The sequence below is a fragment of the Crinia signifera genome, chromosome 8, assembly GCF_055691185.1.
Source record: "Crinia signifera chromosome 8, ASM5569118v1, whole genome shotgun sequence".
NCBI lineage: Eukaryota > Metazoa > Chordata > Amphibia > Anura > Myobatrachidae > Crinia > Crinia signifera.
Window position 1 is genome coordinate 156,742,512 of NC_139224.1, and position 14,548 is coordinate 156,757,059.

A 14,548-nucleotide genomic window follows, 5' to 3' on the forward strand; every position below is an offset into this window, starting at 1 on the left:
ATTGGGGTAAAAACATGAGGTGCACTAATGTATCCAGTAGATGAGTCACCGGTGTGCAAATGGCTACAGATTGCAGGGGACCGTTACTACACACCCAGGTACCCTGCAGGCAACTCTTCATTCACAATCTCTAGTTAGACAATGCTGAAGAGAACGTTGAGCTACGTCTACCTCCCTGGAAGGGGAATTTTTTCACTGTCAGTAAATAATATTTGAACGACTCAATAAAGATAGTATATAGCTGCGCAGTTTGTTTCCAGGCGATCCACAGGTTTCCTATCTCTACTAGAGGTTTAATGACCACTGTAGACATCTCTCTTTACTCTTCCATCTGGTCTGGATCCAAGTTCTCCTCAGAAGGTTCCTCAACAGTGATTAGAATAAGAGGGACCTTGGGCTGCTCCATCTTCTTCTGCTTCTCAGAGGCCTCAAGCCTTCGAGGAATCCTGGGTATGACTTGAGGGGTTGGTGGCTCACTGGCCCTACTCTCATCCTCTGTGTTCTCCTCCTCATCAATGCGTCCATCTGGGTCAAGATCGCTGTAACGGGCATTTGGATTGGGAGACGGGAACCCATCCCCTCTGAAGCGGACAAGGTGGTGGTTCCGGGCACCCCGGCCCATGAAGTTTTTCATGCTCACTGCAGGGGAAGCGGCGGAGGACAGAAAGCGGCTGAGCATAGGAGTGCGAGCTCGGGGGAGGTTGGGAGTGGCTGACACTTGCTGACTCTGCTCGGAGTCCCCAACAATGCTGAAAAGAAAGGACACACATTCAATGAAAACTTAATCTCGGTACAAATGTGACTTTTTCAATATATATATATATATATATATATATATATATATATATATACATGACTGAAAATTTGCAAAGCAGATTTTATTAGTAATATATGAAGGAGATAATGGGCTGTCACCACTCACCCTGTCAGTATTCAACGCACCCCTCCTCATACGCCAATTCCCCCTCGCTCCATTTTTTGAGCGAGGGGGAACCGGCGTATGCGGCTCCAGAAGCAGCGAGACTCGTGGCTAAATACAGCGGGTTCGCTGCATTAGCCGCGGGTCTCGCTGTTTGGGGGAATCCTCGCCGTCCTGTGACGGCGAGGATTTCCCCAGAAGGTTGAATAGGGCGAATGGCCGGCGAGGGGGTTAAACAGCGAGGATCGCTGGTTTTCTGCAATCCCCGCTGTTTAACCCCCTCGCTGGCCGCATTGAATACCTGCCAATGTAGGTACTGATACGGTGTGTGCATTGAATGAAATAGTGGCCCTTCCAGTAATTGCACATGAACCCTTTGCATTCTTAGTTTTGCCCAGTTTATTAATTCCCTGTTGCTACAGTATCAGCCTCCGACCTACAGAGGGTGCTCTCTCAGGCTGTATCCTGTATTAGAAGGTTAGGGTCGCCCCTCGCCTAGACCAGGCTGAATCTACAACTGTTTCTGTTACTGACCCTAATACTAAATGGCCAAGATATTTATCGGTAGTTCCTGAAAGACTACGATCCCTGTCATACGATATTTTATTATAATCTCCTGATATTATTGTAAGAAGAGTGGCCACAAGGAGGGGCTGATGACTAGACCTCTAGGGAAGTGGTCCCAGAAGAACCTTGTGGTGGAAATGGGCCTATGGGAGTTCTGAATTAAAGAGACTCCCCTAACTTTGGGGAAGGAGGAACTAAAAACGAAAGCCCCACTATTGGGTCACCTTTTCATTTTTGGGAAAGACCCAAAGTATCAATCACAGATGAACTAGGATTTGACTATACAGCACGCCTCAGTTTTTTATAAGAAAATTAAGTTATAAAGTAATATAAAAATGGATGCCCAAAAGTTTCTGAAAGATGCAGCAAACTCTAATTTATAACATAGCCCTATTCTGCATGTTCATCATTATATCCAATCTGTATTCAGACTTCATATTATTATGTGGATCATTAACCAGTACTCATTGCCTTTTACTAATTGGCCCTTATTCTGGTTCACTCGCAAAGGCAAATTCCTACTCAAATGGACAAAACCATATGCACTGCAGGGGGGCAGATGTAACATGTGCAGAGATAATTATTTATTTATTTACAGTTTATTATATAGCGCAGCATATTCCGTTGCGCTTTACAATTGGAATTAGATTTGGGTGGGGTTTTACTTCAAAGTGAGATCTATATTGCAGTGTAAAAATAAAGCAGTCAGTATTTTCCCTGCACAGAAACAAAATAACTCACCCAAATCTAACTCTACACATGTTACATCTGCCCCACCTGCAGTGCACATGGTTTTGTCCATTTGAAAAGGAATTTGTCTTTGCGAGTTAACCAGAATAAGGGCCATTGTCTTCTCCATTCTACCTAATACCCCTTTTACACTAAAACGCCGGGTGCGACCCGGCGTTTAGTGCAATTTACACCGGGCGGACGGCCCGCACCCGCGCCCCCGCCCCCGGTGTTTGGAGATGACAGGATGATGTCATCTCCAAGCGCCAATCACCGCCCAACGCTGCTGGGGGCATCCCAGCACTAAGGTAAGCTGCTGGGCTGCCCCCAGTCCCCGCGCGCACCCCCCCCCCGGCTGTCGCACAGGAGGTGAATGGATGCCGCACACAGGCATCCGCTCACCTCCCTCCCCCGCCGCCGCTGCTGTCTGCAGGGTATAGCAGACAGCAGCGCCGGCTGTCAGTGTCAGGCTGACAACCCGTCCAACCTGCGGACGCTGTGGTCCGCAGGTTGGACGTTCCCCATTCATGTAAATGGGAGCCGGGTCATCCGACCCGGCGTTCCCATTTACACCGCCCTCTACCCAGGTCCTAGCCGTGTTCTACCCAGGTCAGGACCTGGGTAGAAGTCCCGTGTAAAGGGACGGGATGCGGTCATTTGGTCTACTGCATTATGATCGACAGTCATTAGGTCGAATCCATTAGGTCGACATGCTAAAAGGTCGACATGACTCTAGGTCGACATGGGAAAAGGTCGACATGATTCTAGTTCGAAAGGTCATTAGTTCGACAGGTCATTAGTTCGACAAGGTCATTAGTTCGACATTGTCTATGTTGACATTCACAAGGTCCGGGTCTGACCCGCCGCTGACCCGGATTTTTCGGCGGTGTAAAAGGGGTATAATATACAGATACAGAGTGAGTCCATACCGCATGTCGAAGGTGGAGCCCATGAAGGATGGTTTCAGGGTTTCGGATGCTGTTGCCACGGTATAGGGAGGTAGTGCACTCTGCTCGTCCCAGTACTTGTCTTTTACCATTGGTGGCAGGTTTTGGTACATGTCATCCACAGATAAGAGAGAGACCTATTGGAAGAGAACAAAGGATGAAACCTGCCCTCTGAACAGTACAGGTTTTCTGGATGTTCTGACGGAAGCATGGATTAAACTAGTATTTTTACCCTTTTGGTCATTAGCCTGTGAAGCCAATTAATTAGCTGTAGATATATTTAGCACACCTTGGGGTTAATAATGGTTTGCGCACTGTACTCCATGAATGTGTGCTGCTGCATTCACATAAGACCTTATACAAATCAATGCTGATAACATCTGGTTTAGTTCCTTGCAGCATGGATGGTGTAATGGTTATTACTTTATTACACATTCTTGAAGTCTTGGGTTTGATTCCCACAAGGCCCTAATTGTGTGGAGTTTGTATGTTCTCCCTGTGTTTGTGTGGATTTCTTTCCCAAAAAATGAATGATGTATCTATTGTATTCCAATAGTACACTAACCTCCTGTTACAGTAACCATGTCCCCTCACTTTCAGGATTCATGTAATACAGACAGTCTCAATCAGGGCCGTCTTAACAGCATCTTAGACTCTGGGCAAAGATATGTACTGGGGTCTCTACAAACGTATTCATGGAAATACGTAAAACACCATAAATTACCCCTCCTGCAGTCCTGCACCTTCTCTCCTAATGCTTCCACACCGTGACTGGCTGTCAGCACCATGATAGGTCCAGCCATCCACCAATCAGCATGCTGATAGCCTCTCACTGTCTGGCAGCAGGATGAGAGGCAGGTAGAGAATGCTGCACTCTGATTGGTAGATAGTGCTAGCCATCCACCAATCAGCATGCTGACAGCCATTTACTGTCTGGCAGCAGAGTGAGAGGTTCTGAGTATGTGCAATTGTCACAATGGGTGGACAGCATTCTCTACCAGCCTCCCAAAAGAGGTTCTGGATACACAAGGTCACCCCTGCTCAAGTAAGGCCCCTAAAATCGGGGGGCCGTTGGCAGCTGCCCAGTGTGACTATACGTTATCGTTCCTGGTCTCAGCATCCCCTCTCTAATGACACATGTGCTATAGACTATCTAGATGTCCACTCATTATCATTACTTGTAATACAGACAGTCCCAGTATCCACTCATTCCAGGAACACATGTAATATGGACAATCCTACTGCCCCCACTCTCAGGACACAGGTCACATCATTAGGCCCCACCCCAGTGCTTGAAGTGGAAATTTAGAAGTGGGGGTATGCAAAAAATAAGGATGTAATTATGCGTGCGCCGAAGGTGCAGGTGCGCTCGGGGCAAGGTTGCGTGGTCACCTATAAAGGGGCGTGGCCACTCAAAAAGGGGCTTGTCCTGTAGTGTATAAGGCATAAGGGGCAGAGCCATGAGAATGTGGACATCACAGGCCGCTGTGCCGAGCTGCCACTTCTTTGGTGCTTACGGCTGCTAAAACACAGCTGAAGCTACCACCAGGGGCGTAACTAGAACATGGGCTCCATAGCAAAATACTTAAAGTGCCCCACCCAGGGACAATGTCGGGGAGCTAAAGAAGGAGAGACAGCATCAGGAAGAGAAAGAAGGAGGGATAGGGATGGGGAGAGAGGGAGGTCCAGCAATGGGGAAGGTGAGAGCGGCGGGAAGAGATAGGAGGGATAGCGATGGGGTGAGGTGACAGCAATGGGGAGAGAGAATGACGGACAATGATGGGGAGAGAGGGAGACAGCGATGGGGAGAGAGTGAAAGAGGGACAGCGATGGAGAGCGAGAGAGGAGGGACAGCGACAAGGAGAATAAGAAAAAGAGGGACAGCGCCAGGGAGAGCATACATCATGCAGCATACAGGCAGCCACTGCTGTGGACCTGGTCATGCGGGTTTCAGACTTATATACTGTCCCTGGGAGACTGGTGGTATCAGGACCTCCCCTAGTAGTACACAGGTACCTTAGTAATAGTGGGCCTTATTTTGGTTCATTCTTTCTGACAAAATCCTTCTTAGATGGACAAAACCATGTGCACTGCAGGGGGGCAGATGTAACATGTGCAGAGAGAATTAGATTTGGGTGAGTTATTTTGTTTCTGTGCAGGGTAAATACTGACTGCTTTATTTTTACACTGCAATATAGATCTCACTTTGAAGTAAAACCCCACCCAAATCTAATTCTCTCTGCACATGTTACATCAGCCCCACCTGCACTGCACATGGTTTTGTCCATCTAAGAAGGATTTTGTCAGAAAGAATGAACCAAAATAAGGCCCAGTGTCCGGTGGAAGGCCCAAAATGGCGGCTCACTGAGCTTGTTGTGGACAGCACTGTCCTGGGAGAGCAGCAGCGGGTGTTGTGTCTTGTTCAGACGCTGCAGCGGGGTCAGGAGAGCCAGATCCAGTGCGCCGTGTGGTCCGGGCCTTTGGGAGGACGGGAGCGGAGCCTGACAGGCAGACGGAGGGAGGGATGATGGCGGCTCACACACGATGCTGCAGGGCCGCTGCGGGACGCTCCTACTGCATGCCGGTCTTGGCCACACACCCCACGACGCTACATATAGTAATAGCAGTGTGCAGACACTAGTCTGCACACTCCTATTACTTAAAAAAAAAAGTCTCACAGTGGAGAAGTGCCGGTATACCATACCGTTGTATACCGGCCCACTTCGACCACTGCCCCACCCCCATAATTGGAAATGCAACTATCCATGGGTCCTGGGGCAGGAGATGGGGCTGAAATGGTGCAGTTTGTACATTTATACCCACCCGCCTTAGGTGAGTACCTACCCATCCTGCCAGCTGCAGCAGTATGGAATATGGAGTGGGCCGGCGCTGGAGAAGTTAGTACCGTCTCCATGGTAACCCACTTCCTGAATAGAACAAATTAGTAAAAAGCCCTGTGTTCAGTTACTTGTGGTTACTTACGGCTTCATGAATAGTCCCCCCACCCCCCCCCCCCCACCCACAGATACTCTGGGGCACATTTACTAAGATGAGAGATTTTAGAAGTGAGAGATGTTGCAACCAATAGATACTTACCATGTATCCAGCGCCTTTTGGATAATATCTAGAATCTGATTGGTTGCTAGGGGCAACATCTCACTTCTAAAAACTCTCACCTTAGTAAATTTACCCCTCCTGATTTCCTGTCACATTTTTGCGATTCATTAATGTTCTTACTTGCAGATTCCTATCAATCAGTCTGTTGGTTTCAAAGTCATCATCGTCTTCTCCAAAGGGATTAATGAGCTGTTCTGCCACCTGCGACAGAGGGTCATGTGTCACGTGCAGTTGTATTTATTTATTATTATTATTATTATTGCATTACATTTAAAAAAAAGGCATTCATTTTTTAAATTTATTATTATTAATACATTTTTGGAAATTAAAAAACAGGCGTCCCCATGAAAACAAAAGGTGTTCCCCTGGGGATGCAGGCGGACCATTGCCTGCTGGGGGCAGGCGGCTGATATCACATGACGTGAGCGCCCGCCCCCTCTTCATCGGACTCCGTCGGAAATAAAAGTCAGTTTAGACTGACCTATTTCTGATGGAGAGAGAAATCATTCGATGATCGGTGACCATCGAATGATTTTTCTCCCCTTTGGCTGCATGAGAGGGGATGTGGTCGCATACTGTACATCCCCAGGTATGTTACCGCGGGGATTCAGTGGCAGGGGGGGGGGGGCAGTTTGGGCATTCGGATGTGCGACGGGTTGGGTTAAGCTGCTTGCTAAGCGGTACTGAATCAGGCCCACAATACTATAAAGATACAGCATTTACAAAAACAATAGACGCCTGGTACAGAGAACATAAGTAATAAAAACTTTTTTAAAGACAAACAGACAAAATCCCAGCTAAAGGTCCCTTGGTGACACAAAAACCACAGGGCCGCCTGGTCTCATATATTGAAAAATAATAAAAATAAAAAAGTAAAAAAATAAGGAAATACTAACAGGCCGGGGGGAGGGGTGGGGGATTGAGAACCATATGTTGTGAGAAGTGTTCACGGCGTTATTTTGCAGTCAGGAGATGTAATCATGTAATCCATGGAGGCCACACACGATACGAGCATGCAGGACATTCAGTGAAGGAGCCACCAAACATTTCCAATTTTTGTCAATCAAAGATTTGTCTGCATTGCATACATGGACTATAAACTGACTAACAGATATACAGTAACCGGGGCACAAAGTATCGCCACAGAATTATCACTGGACAGAGGCAGGCCTACCTAGTATACTAGACAACATTGCACTGACCTAGCTCCAAAACACTTTTATAGTTGGACAAGGCCATAGAGTGTGTAGGAATGAACCTTCCCCATCACAATTACTTCAACAGTAGCTGGAGATGTTGGGAATATGGGACCTTATTCTGGTTGACTTGCAAAGCTGCAAATTTCTCAGCTTTGCAAGACATTTAAATGCCGTCTGCATCTGCTGACATCAGCTGCCCGCCCCCCGGCACCCCCATAATTTCCATGGCAATGCAACGCCACCAAGTACCATCTTGAATATACCTCGTAGTAGGATGTCTCTCTTTTGACCATGCTTGTAGAAGTTTCAACAAATCTTGACCTAATGATGGACCTTCCCTCTTCATCAATAGGTGTTGAAAGATCTGTGAGATTAGCATTAACTTGTGTATTACCATGAGGTATTTGTCTTGTAGTAGCTCTCCTGTGGGGCTACCCGGATGCTGGGTCAACTATCATCAGTTGTCCTTTCATGGACAACGTTTGGTAGGCACTAACCACTGCATACCAGGAGCATGTGAGTGTAGCCAATTTACATCTACCATACAGAATTCTCTTGACGGCACCACACTGGCTGTCATCTCAGTTGTTTTCGGAGTATTATTTATTTATTACCAGTGTTTTATATAGTGCACACATATTCTGCAGTGCTTGTTGGGAACCAATTGGCCTACCAGTATATTTTTGGATTGTGGGAGGTAACCCCCTCACAAAAATACTGTGTTTGCCCCTACTTTCTGTTGGGAGGATTGCACCTAACCTACAGTGCTGATGCTAGGTGGCAAGCCTCCCAACAAACAAATATATTTTAGCATGTTGTTCCTTTATGGATTAGCTGTGTCCATAATACTGTCTTGTACCTATGAGTATTAGCTGAAATTAGGGATGGCCATTGAGCATCGATGATTCAAAATCAAAACCCGATGTCGAATACTTTTGCCATCGATGGGGGAGAACCAGATGGTTTCCCTCCATCGATGGAACAGCAAAACGATGTTTTGCTTTTTTTTTTCAAAGTGCCGGGACACAGAGCATAGCTTCGCCCCCGACACCCCCCGAAGCCCCGCCCCTGTGTTTTGATTGGCCCACTGGGCAAGCAATCAAACACAATGGCTGACCATCAATATGTAAAAATATCGATGGTCAGCCATTGCATAGTTTAGCACTATAGATGGCCAGTTGCAGAATTGCCATCGATGGCATCCATCGATGGCAATTGCAACGATGGCCATCCCTAGCTGAAATATAAGCTCAGCCCCACCCTGTGTGGAGAATATGAGTCCAGTCCACTGATATCTGAGAGTCAGAAACTTTCACTTTCATTTCTCTCTTCTTCTACCAGCGATGGCGTCTGCTGATCTGAGACGGGAGCTGGACTGTTTCATCTGCCTGAACATTTATACAGATCCTGGAACCCTGAGATGTGGACACAACTTCTGCCGGGCCTGTATTGATCGTGTGCTGGATACACAGGAGGGGACTACAGTATTTACCTGTCCAGAATGCAGAGCAGAGTATCTGGATCGTCCTGCACTAGAGATAAACAGAAAGCTCTGCAATATAGCAGAACGTGTACGCTCTATTCCAGAGGAGGGAACTGGGATATTCTGCACTTATTGTGTCCACTCTCAAGTACCTGTTCTTAAAACCTGTCTGAAGTGTGAAGCTTCTCTCTGTGATATACATTGGAGGACACACAACAAGTCAGCAGAACATGTCTTGGTTGATCCCACCACTTCCTTGGAGAAAAGAACATGTTCCCTCCATAAAGAGATCTTGAAGTATTTCTGCACTGAGGACAATGTCTGTATCTGTGTGTCCTGCAGTTTGGCCGGAGAGCATCGGGGGCACATGGTGGAGATGCTGGGTGAGGCCTCTGAGAAGAAGAAGGAGAAACTGAGAAATGTTCTGCAGAAACTGACCACAAATAGAGACGAGACTGAGAAAAGTATCCAGAGTCTGCAGAAACGCAGGTGTGAAGCTCAGAAAAAAGCAGCTGGTTCAACAGAGACAATCACTGCCCTGTTTAGAGATATCAGGAGACAGCCAGAGGACCTAGAAAAGAGAGTGCTGAATGAGATCTCTAGGCAGGAAGAGAGTGTTTCACTCTCAGTCTCAAATCTGATTCAACAGCTGGAAATGAAGAAGGATGAGATTGCCGGGAAGATGTGTCAGATTGAGGAGCTGGGTAACATGTCTGATCCAATGACTGTCTTACAGGAACCAGACACAGGTGACTTGTATGATACAGAGGAGCCATGTTCCATGACTGATCCAATGACTATTGTCCAAAAACAGGCTAGTGAAGAGACCGAGGAGGAGATGGTGGTGGAGGGAGACATAGAGGAGAACAGCGAGAAGGAGGGCATTGAGAAGGGGGATATAGAGGAGGCTGAGCATGGCCAAGTAGGAGACCTGGATGTAGGCCTTATCTCAGTGAAATTACAAACATTATCTGATCTAATAACAGGAATAAATGTATGCTTCTATGTGCAGACACCAGAAGACATATCACTGGATATAAACACAGCGGGTAAAAATATAATTATATCAGGTGACATGAAAACTGCAGCCAGGTCTTCAATAAAACAGAAAACGCCAGAGATACCAGAGAGATTCCAGGATGAGCCTCAGGTGTTAAGCACCAGGGGATTCTCCTCGGGGCGACATTACTGGGATGTGGATGTCAGTAACGCAGACACCTGGTGTGTGGGGGGGTGTTATTCTAGTATAGACAGGAGAGGGGATGAGTCACTAATTGGATATAATAACACATCTTGGTGCGTGGATAGGACTTATCATGAGTATTCAGTGGTATATGACAGTGAGATGATCCCATTACCTGGCAGTATTCCCTATGATAGAGTGAGGGTGTATCTGGATTATGAGGCAGGACAGCTGTCCTTTTATTCTGTGTGTGACCTGATCAGACACTTACACACCTACACTGCCACCTTCACTGAGCCCCTTCATGCTGCATTAGGTGTATGGGAAGGGGATTCTGTACAGATATGTGTGGATAGTCTGGAGCAGTCAGGGAGAGGAATCTGATTGGTGGGACATTAGTGCACAGAATGATGCAGCGGATACAGAGTATATATGTATATTTATACAGACAATGATGGTGCATGGAATTGGTGTATACTGTAATTGTGTGGGCACTGCAAGTTGTGTATTCAGTGTTTCAGCATCTGTGTGTCATGTCTAACGTTATCTGTTGTTCTATTCCTGACAGGGCAAATATATATCTTTCATAAAGTAATTTGTACCAATCAGCGTAATATTTCTATGTAACTTTTATGAGTATTCTTCAGTTAATAAATGAGTGTTCTTCAGTTATTTATTAGTGATGTAACTAATAAAGGTTCCGGAATGTTTCTGGTATCTTGCATTATTGTCTCAGTAGCTGTTGTGGTGCGACAGTCCTGGTTTTTCTGTATGAAGACATAAAACATCTCTATGGTAAAGCGGTCACCTAGAGAAGACCTACCCCGCTTCTGTCAGGGATCGGCATGTGTTGTGGGCACAGGACCGGGGAACCAATGACATGCTGGTAACGGGTGTGGCTCAAAGGGTCAACAGTATCTAGAACAACAGTCAAATTACTGTGGAAATATTGACTGTTGACCTATCATCCGTATCCCCTGGTAACAGACTGAAATAAAGTGAGACTGGAGTATATAGGAGTAAATAGGCTGCATTGGAATGGGACGTTACCATCCTTGCTGCCGTGTGCCTGCATCACATGTTACATCTGCCCCACCTGCAGTGCACATGGTTTTGTCAATTTTCAGAAAAAATTGTATATCAGATCTGAATAGTGTGTATGAGACTTATGGGCCTGATTCATGTTTGTTAGCAAGCAACTGGGCAAACCCATGATGCACTGCAGGTGGGGAAGGTGTGTTGTGCAGAGAGATAAAGCTGTCTAACATTTCTGTGCTGCATGCAAAACTAGCCAGTATTTACCCTGCACAGAACAAATATAAATGTACTTGCTCCCCCTGCAGGGCAGCATGGTTTCTTCCAGATACAGAGTTACTTTATGTTTTTGCTTTCTGTACACCCCTTTCACATCGCACCTTGGACCCGGGTAATTACTGGTTTAACGAAGTGATGACCCAGACTGAGGTGTGGTGTGAGAGCACCAAAGTTTACAACCAGGGTCGTCCATTTTATAATGGGTGAACCTGGCTTTAATGTGAAAGCATTGGACCCGGGTTGGTTCTGGGTTGGACCAGAGATCAAGATCCCAGGTCCGACCCGGCACTGTGATCTGAAAGGGGTATCACAAACATGAATCAGGCCCTTACTGTTATATGGTGGCTGGAGAGATGCAGGGGAAGCAGAATACACACAGGAGATATAGGGAGAGGCCCTATACTGCACTCCCTATGTAATGTGTGGTGCTGCCTTGCTGAGACTTGTAGTACCACACACTGGATGTACTAAACTGGAAATGCAGTGAAAACCCTGTTATTTTGATATGCAATAAAGACCCCCTGCGAGGGCTTCACCACGGGGAGTTATGTCAGCTCTAGCCGCAATAACCGCATAGAAGCCTTTTGGTTTCTTAACGCGTCCCACGCACCCTGCGGGCATTTGGAACGGCCAGAAAATGCTTATGTACCCTGGCCGTCGAGAGGGAGGGCAGCTAATGTCATCAGTGGATTCCTTCTTCCCTCGGCCTTTGCAGTCCTGGCTCACTCAGTGCTACGAACAGGCGAAAATAATTTGATGGTGAATGATGTCCCCCCTGTGTGCTCGGCTGCATATGCATTTACACCCGTGCACAGTGGCGGGGAAGTGCAGGGAGCGTGTGTTTGTCAGGGAGGGCGGCTACCTGCTCGCTGGGCTGCGAGTGTTTGGAGCAGGTCTGAATCAGGCCCATTATTCAGATTTTGAGGATATCCATGCTTGAGCACAGGTGACATAATTAGTACCTTGGTCAATTTGATTTAATCATCTGGACTCATGCATCGATATCCTTAAAACCTGGACTGTAATTTAGGAAACTGCTGTAACTGCATTCACTGTCAGGGCTGAACAAAGCGGGAGCTAGGACCCAGGGAGAGTCAGCTCTTCCAAGTTCCCAGTGATCAGGAACACATGAGATGATTGGATAAATCAGATACAACCACTGCACACTGATTGGTGCTGCCAGATAGAGCACTGCAGAGTACTGAGCAGCTGTCCAGGTAAGAGCATACTGGTGTAATGTCAGACTAATGGTGGAAGCAGGAATGGAGAAGCTGGTGGGAGAATTGGCTCATGGAAGTCAGGGAGACTGGTGCTGGCTTACAGAAATAAGTGGGGTGACTTGGGGAACATGTGTCACCTGAGAGCGTAGATTTGATAGGAGGGGTTCCCTGTAATCTGATGGTGCCATATAAATAATATGTAACAAAAGTAAAGATAGGTGTCTTTATTTATGGAGGTCACTTGCACCAAGGGTTAAAGAAAACAGGGACAGGAGTAACCTGGGGGTGGGTTTGGTGTGTACTCTGCAATGTGGGAGCCTCCACACTGCTGCTGTGCTGTACAGTTACCTCAGGGTTTCCTACCTGACCCTCTCCATGGGGAGAAAATGCTCTGTTCCTGGTCTTCCCTGGTAATCTATGATTGCCAGCACCTGTGGGGAGCTAGGTAACTGATAAGAAAGGTATTTCACCACAGGTGCTGGTAATCCTACATTACCAGGGAAGACCAGGAACAGAGTATTTTTTACCTCATGGAGAGGGTCAGGGAGGCAACCCTGAGGTAACTGTAGTGCCCAATGGAAACCGACACAAACACAGGAATAACATACAAACTTGTCACCGATAGACCAAGGACTTAAACTCCTGACCTCACTGCTAATACTAAGCACTATTGCTGCCCATACGTGCATTTTGGACTAGATCTCAAAAGCATACCCCCAACATGACCCTCTCCAGGAGGGACACAATGCTCTGCTCCTGCACTTTCTTCTTAATGTATGATTACCATCACCTGCGTGGGGATACGGTCGTATTGTCGACAGCACTTGGGTCGACAGGTGTCTAGGTCGACACACATACCTCCCAACATGACCCTCTCCTGGAGGGACACAATGCTCTGCTCCTGCACTTTCTTCTTAATGTAGGATTACCGCCATCTGTGTTGAACAGGTTAATTGATAAGAAAGGTGCTTTAACACAGGTGATGGCAATCATACATTAGGAGGGAAGTGCAGGAGCAGAGCAATGTGTCCCTACTGGAGAAGGAAATGTTGGGGGGTATGTACACATAGTTAGGTCGGAAGGTCAACATGGTTATTTGTACTGTTTTTGAGCCGACATGTGCCGACAGGCCGTTTTTCATGCCCTACCATCCACTACTAGGGCGTGGTTGGAGAATAAAATAGTGTGCCCAAAGCATCGCTAGCGTAGTGAGCGGCTGCAGTTGACTTCCAACTGTGTCCATGTCGACATTCAGGTAAAAAAAAATCAGTAAAAAAAAAAACCATGTCGACCTAGACACATGTCAACCTAATGACTGTTGCCCTAAGTGCTGTCGACAGTACGATCCGCATCCACCTGGTGATGTCAATCAAACATTCCGAGGGAAGCCCAGGAGCAGAGCATTGTGTCCCTCCTGGCATGGATCATGTTGGTATGATAACAGTACCTGCTGCACATACTTTTTGTACCTTGCGATATGATGTACATGGGAGCCACATCACAAGGTAAAATAGCACCGTGTGTGGGCACCTTATGTCCCCGTATCTCTGTATATACACACGTACAGCATTACTGCCTCTCAGCACTGAGGCCATGGGTATACAAACTCCACACCATGGCAATAACTCTGTGGAGTTTGTATATTCTCCCCGTGCTTGTGTGGAGTTTCCTCCCACAATCCAAAAAATTAAATCTTGTTAAGCTAATTGGCTCCCAATAACAAAAGATTCCTGGGCAAAAACGCTGGGCATTCCCATGGGCACGAACCCTCACTGCCGAACCCCGCCCGCACTGCTAGGTGCGAACAGGACAGCCAACTGGCAGTTCACCATGCCCGCTCGCACCAAGTGTCTGCACATGCGCAGATGCT

The 14,548-nt window shown here is 46.9% G+C and overlaps 2 protein-coding genes across 2 annotated transcripts; one reads left to right on the forward strand and one right to left on the reverse strand.

The window, feature by feature from the left end:
* Positions 1 to 319: 319 nt before the first annotated feature.
* Positions 320 to 7,771, reverse strand: LOC146027309 (bestrophin-4-like). Its single transcript, XM_083158240.1, has 4 exons — positions 7,742 to 7,771; positions 6,400 to 6,480; positions 3,145 to 3,299; positions 320 to 749 (listed from the first exon to the last, which is right to left on the reverse strand). The coding sequence occupies exons 1-4, from the start codon at positions 7,769 to 7,771 to the stop codon at positions 320 to 322; spliced, it is 696 nt and encodes a 231-aa protein (XP_083014366.1).
* Positions 7,772 to 8,821: 1,050 nt separating this feature from the next.
* On the forward strand, positions 8,822 to 10,740 carry LOC146027167 (E3 ubiquitin-protein ligase TRIM39-like). The gene has a single exon (XM_083158125.1). It carries the CDS (start codon positions 8,822 to 8,824, stop codon positions 10,526 to 10,528), a length of 1,707 nt encoding a protein of 568 aa, XP_083014251.1. The 3' UTR covers positions 10,529 to 10,740.
* The last annotated feature ends 3,808 nt before the right edge of the window (positions 10,741 to 14,548 follow it).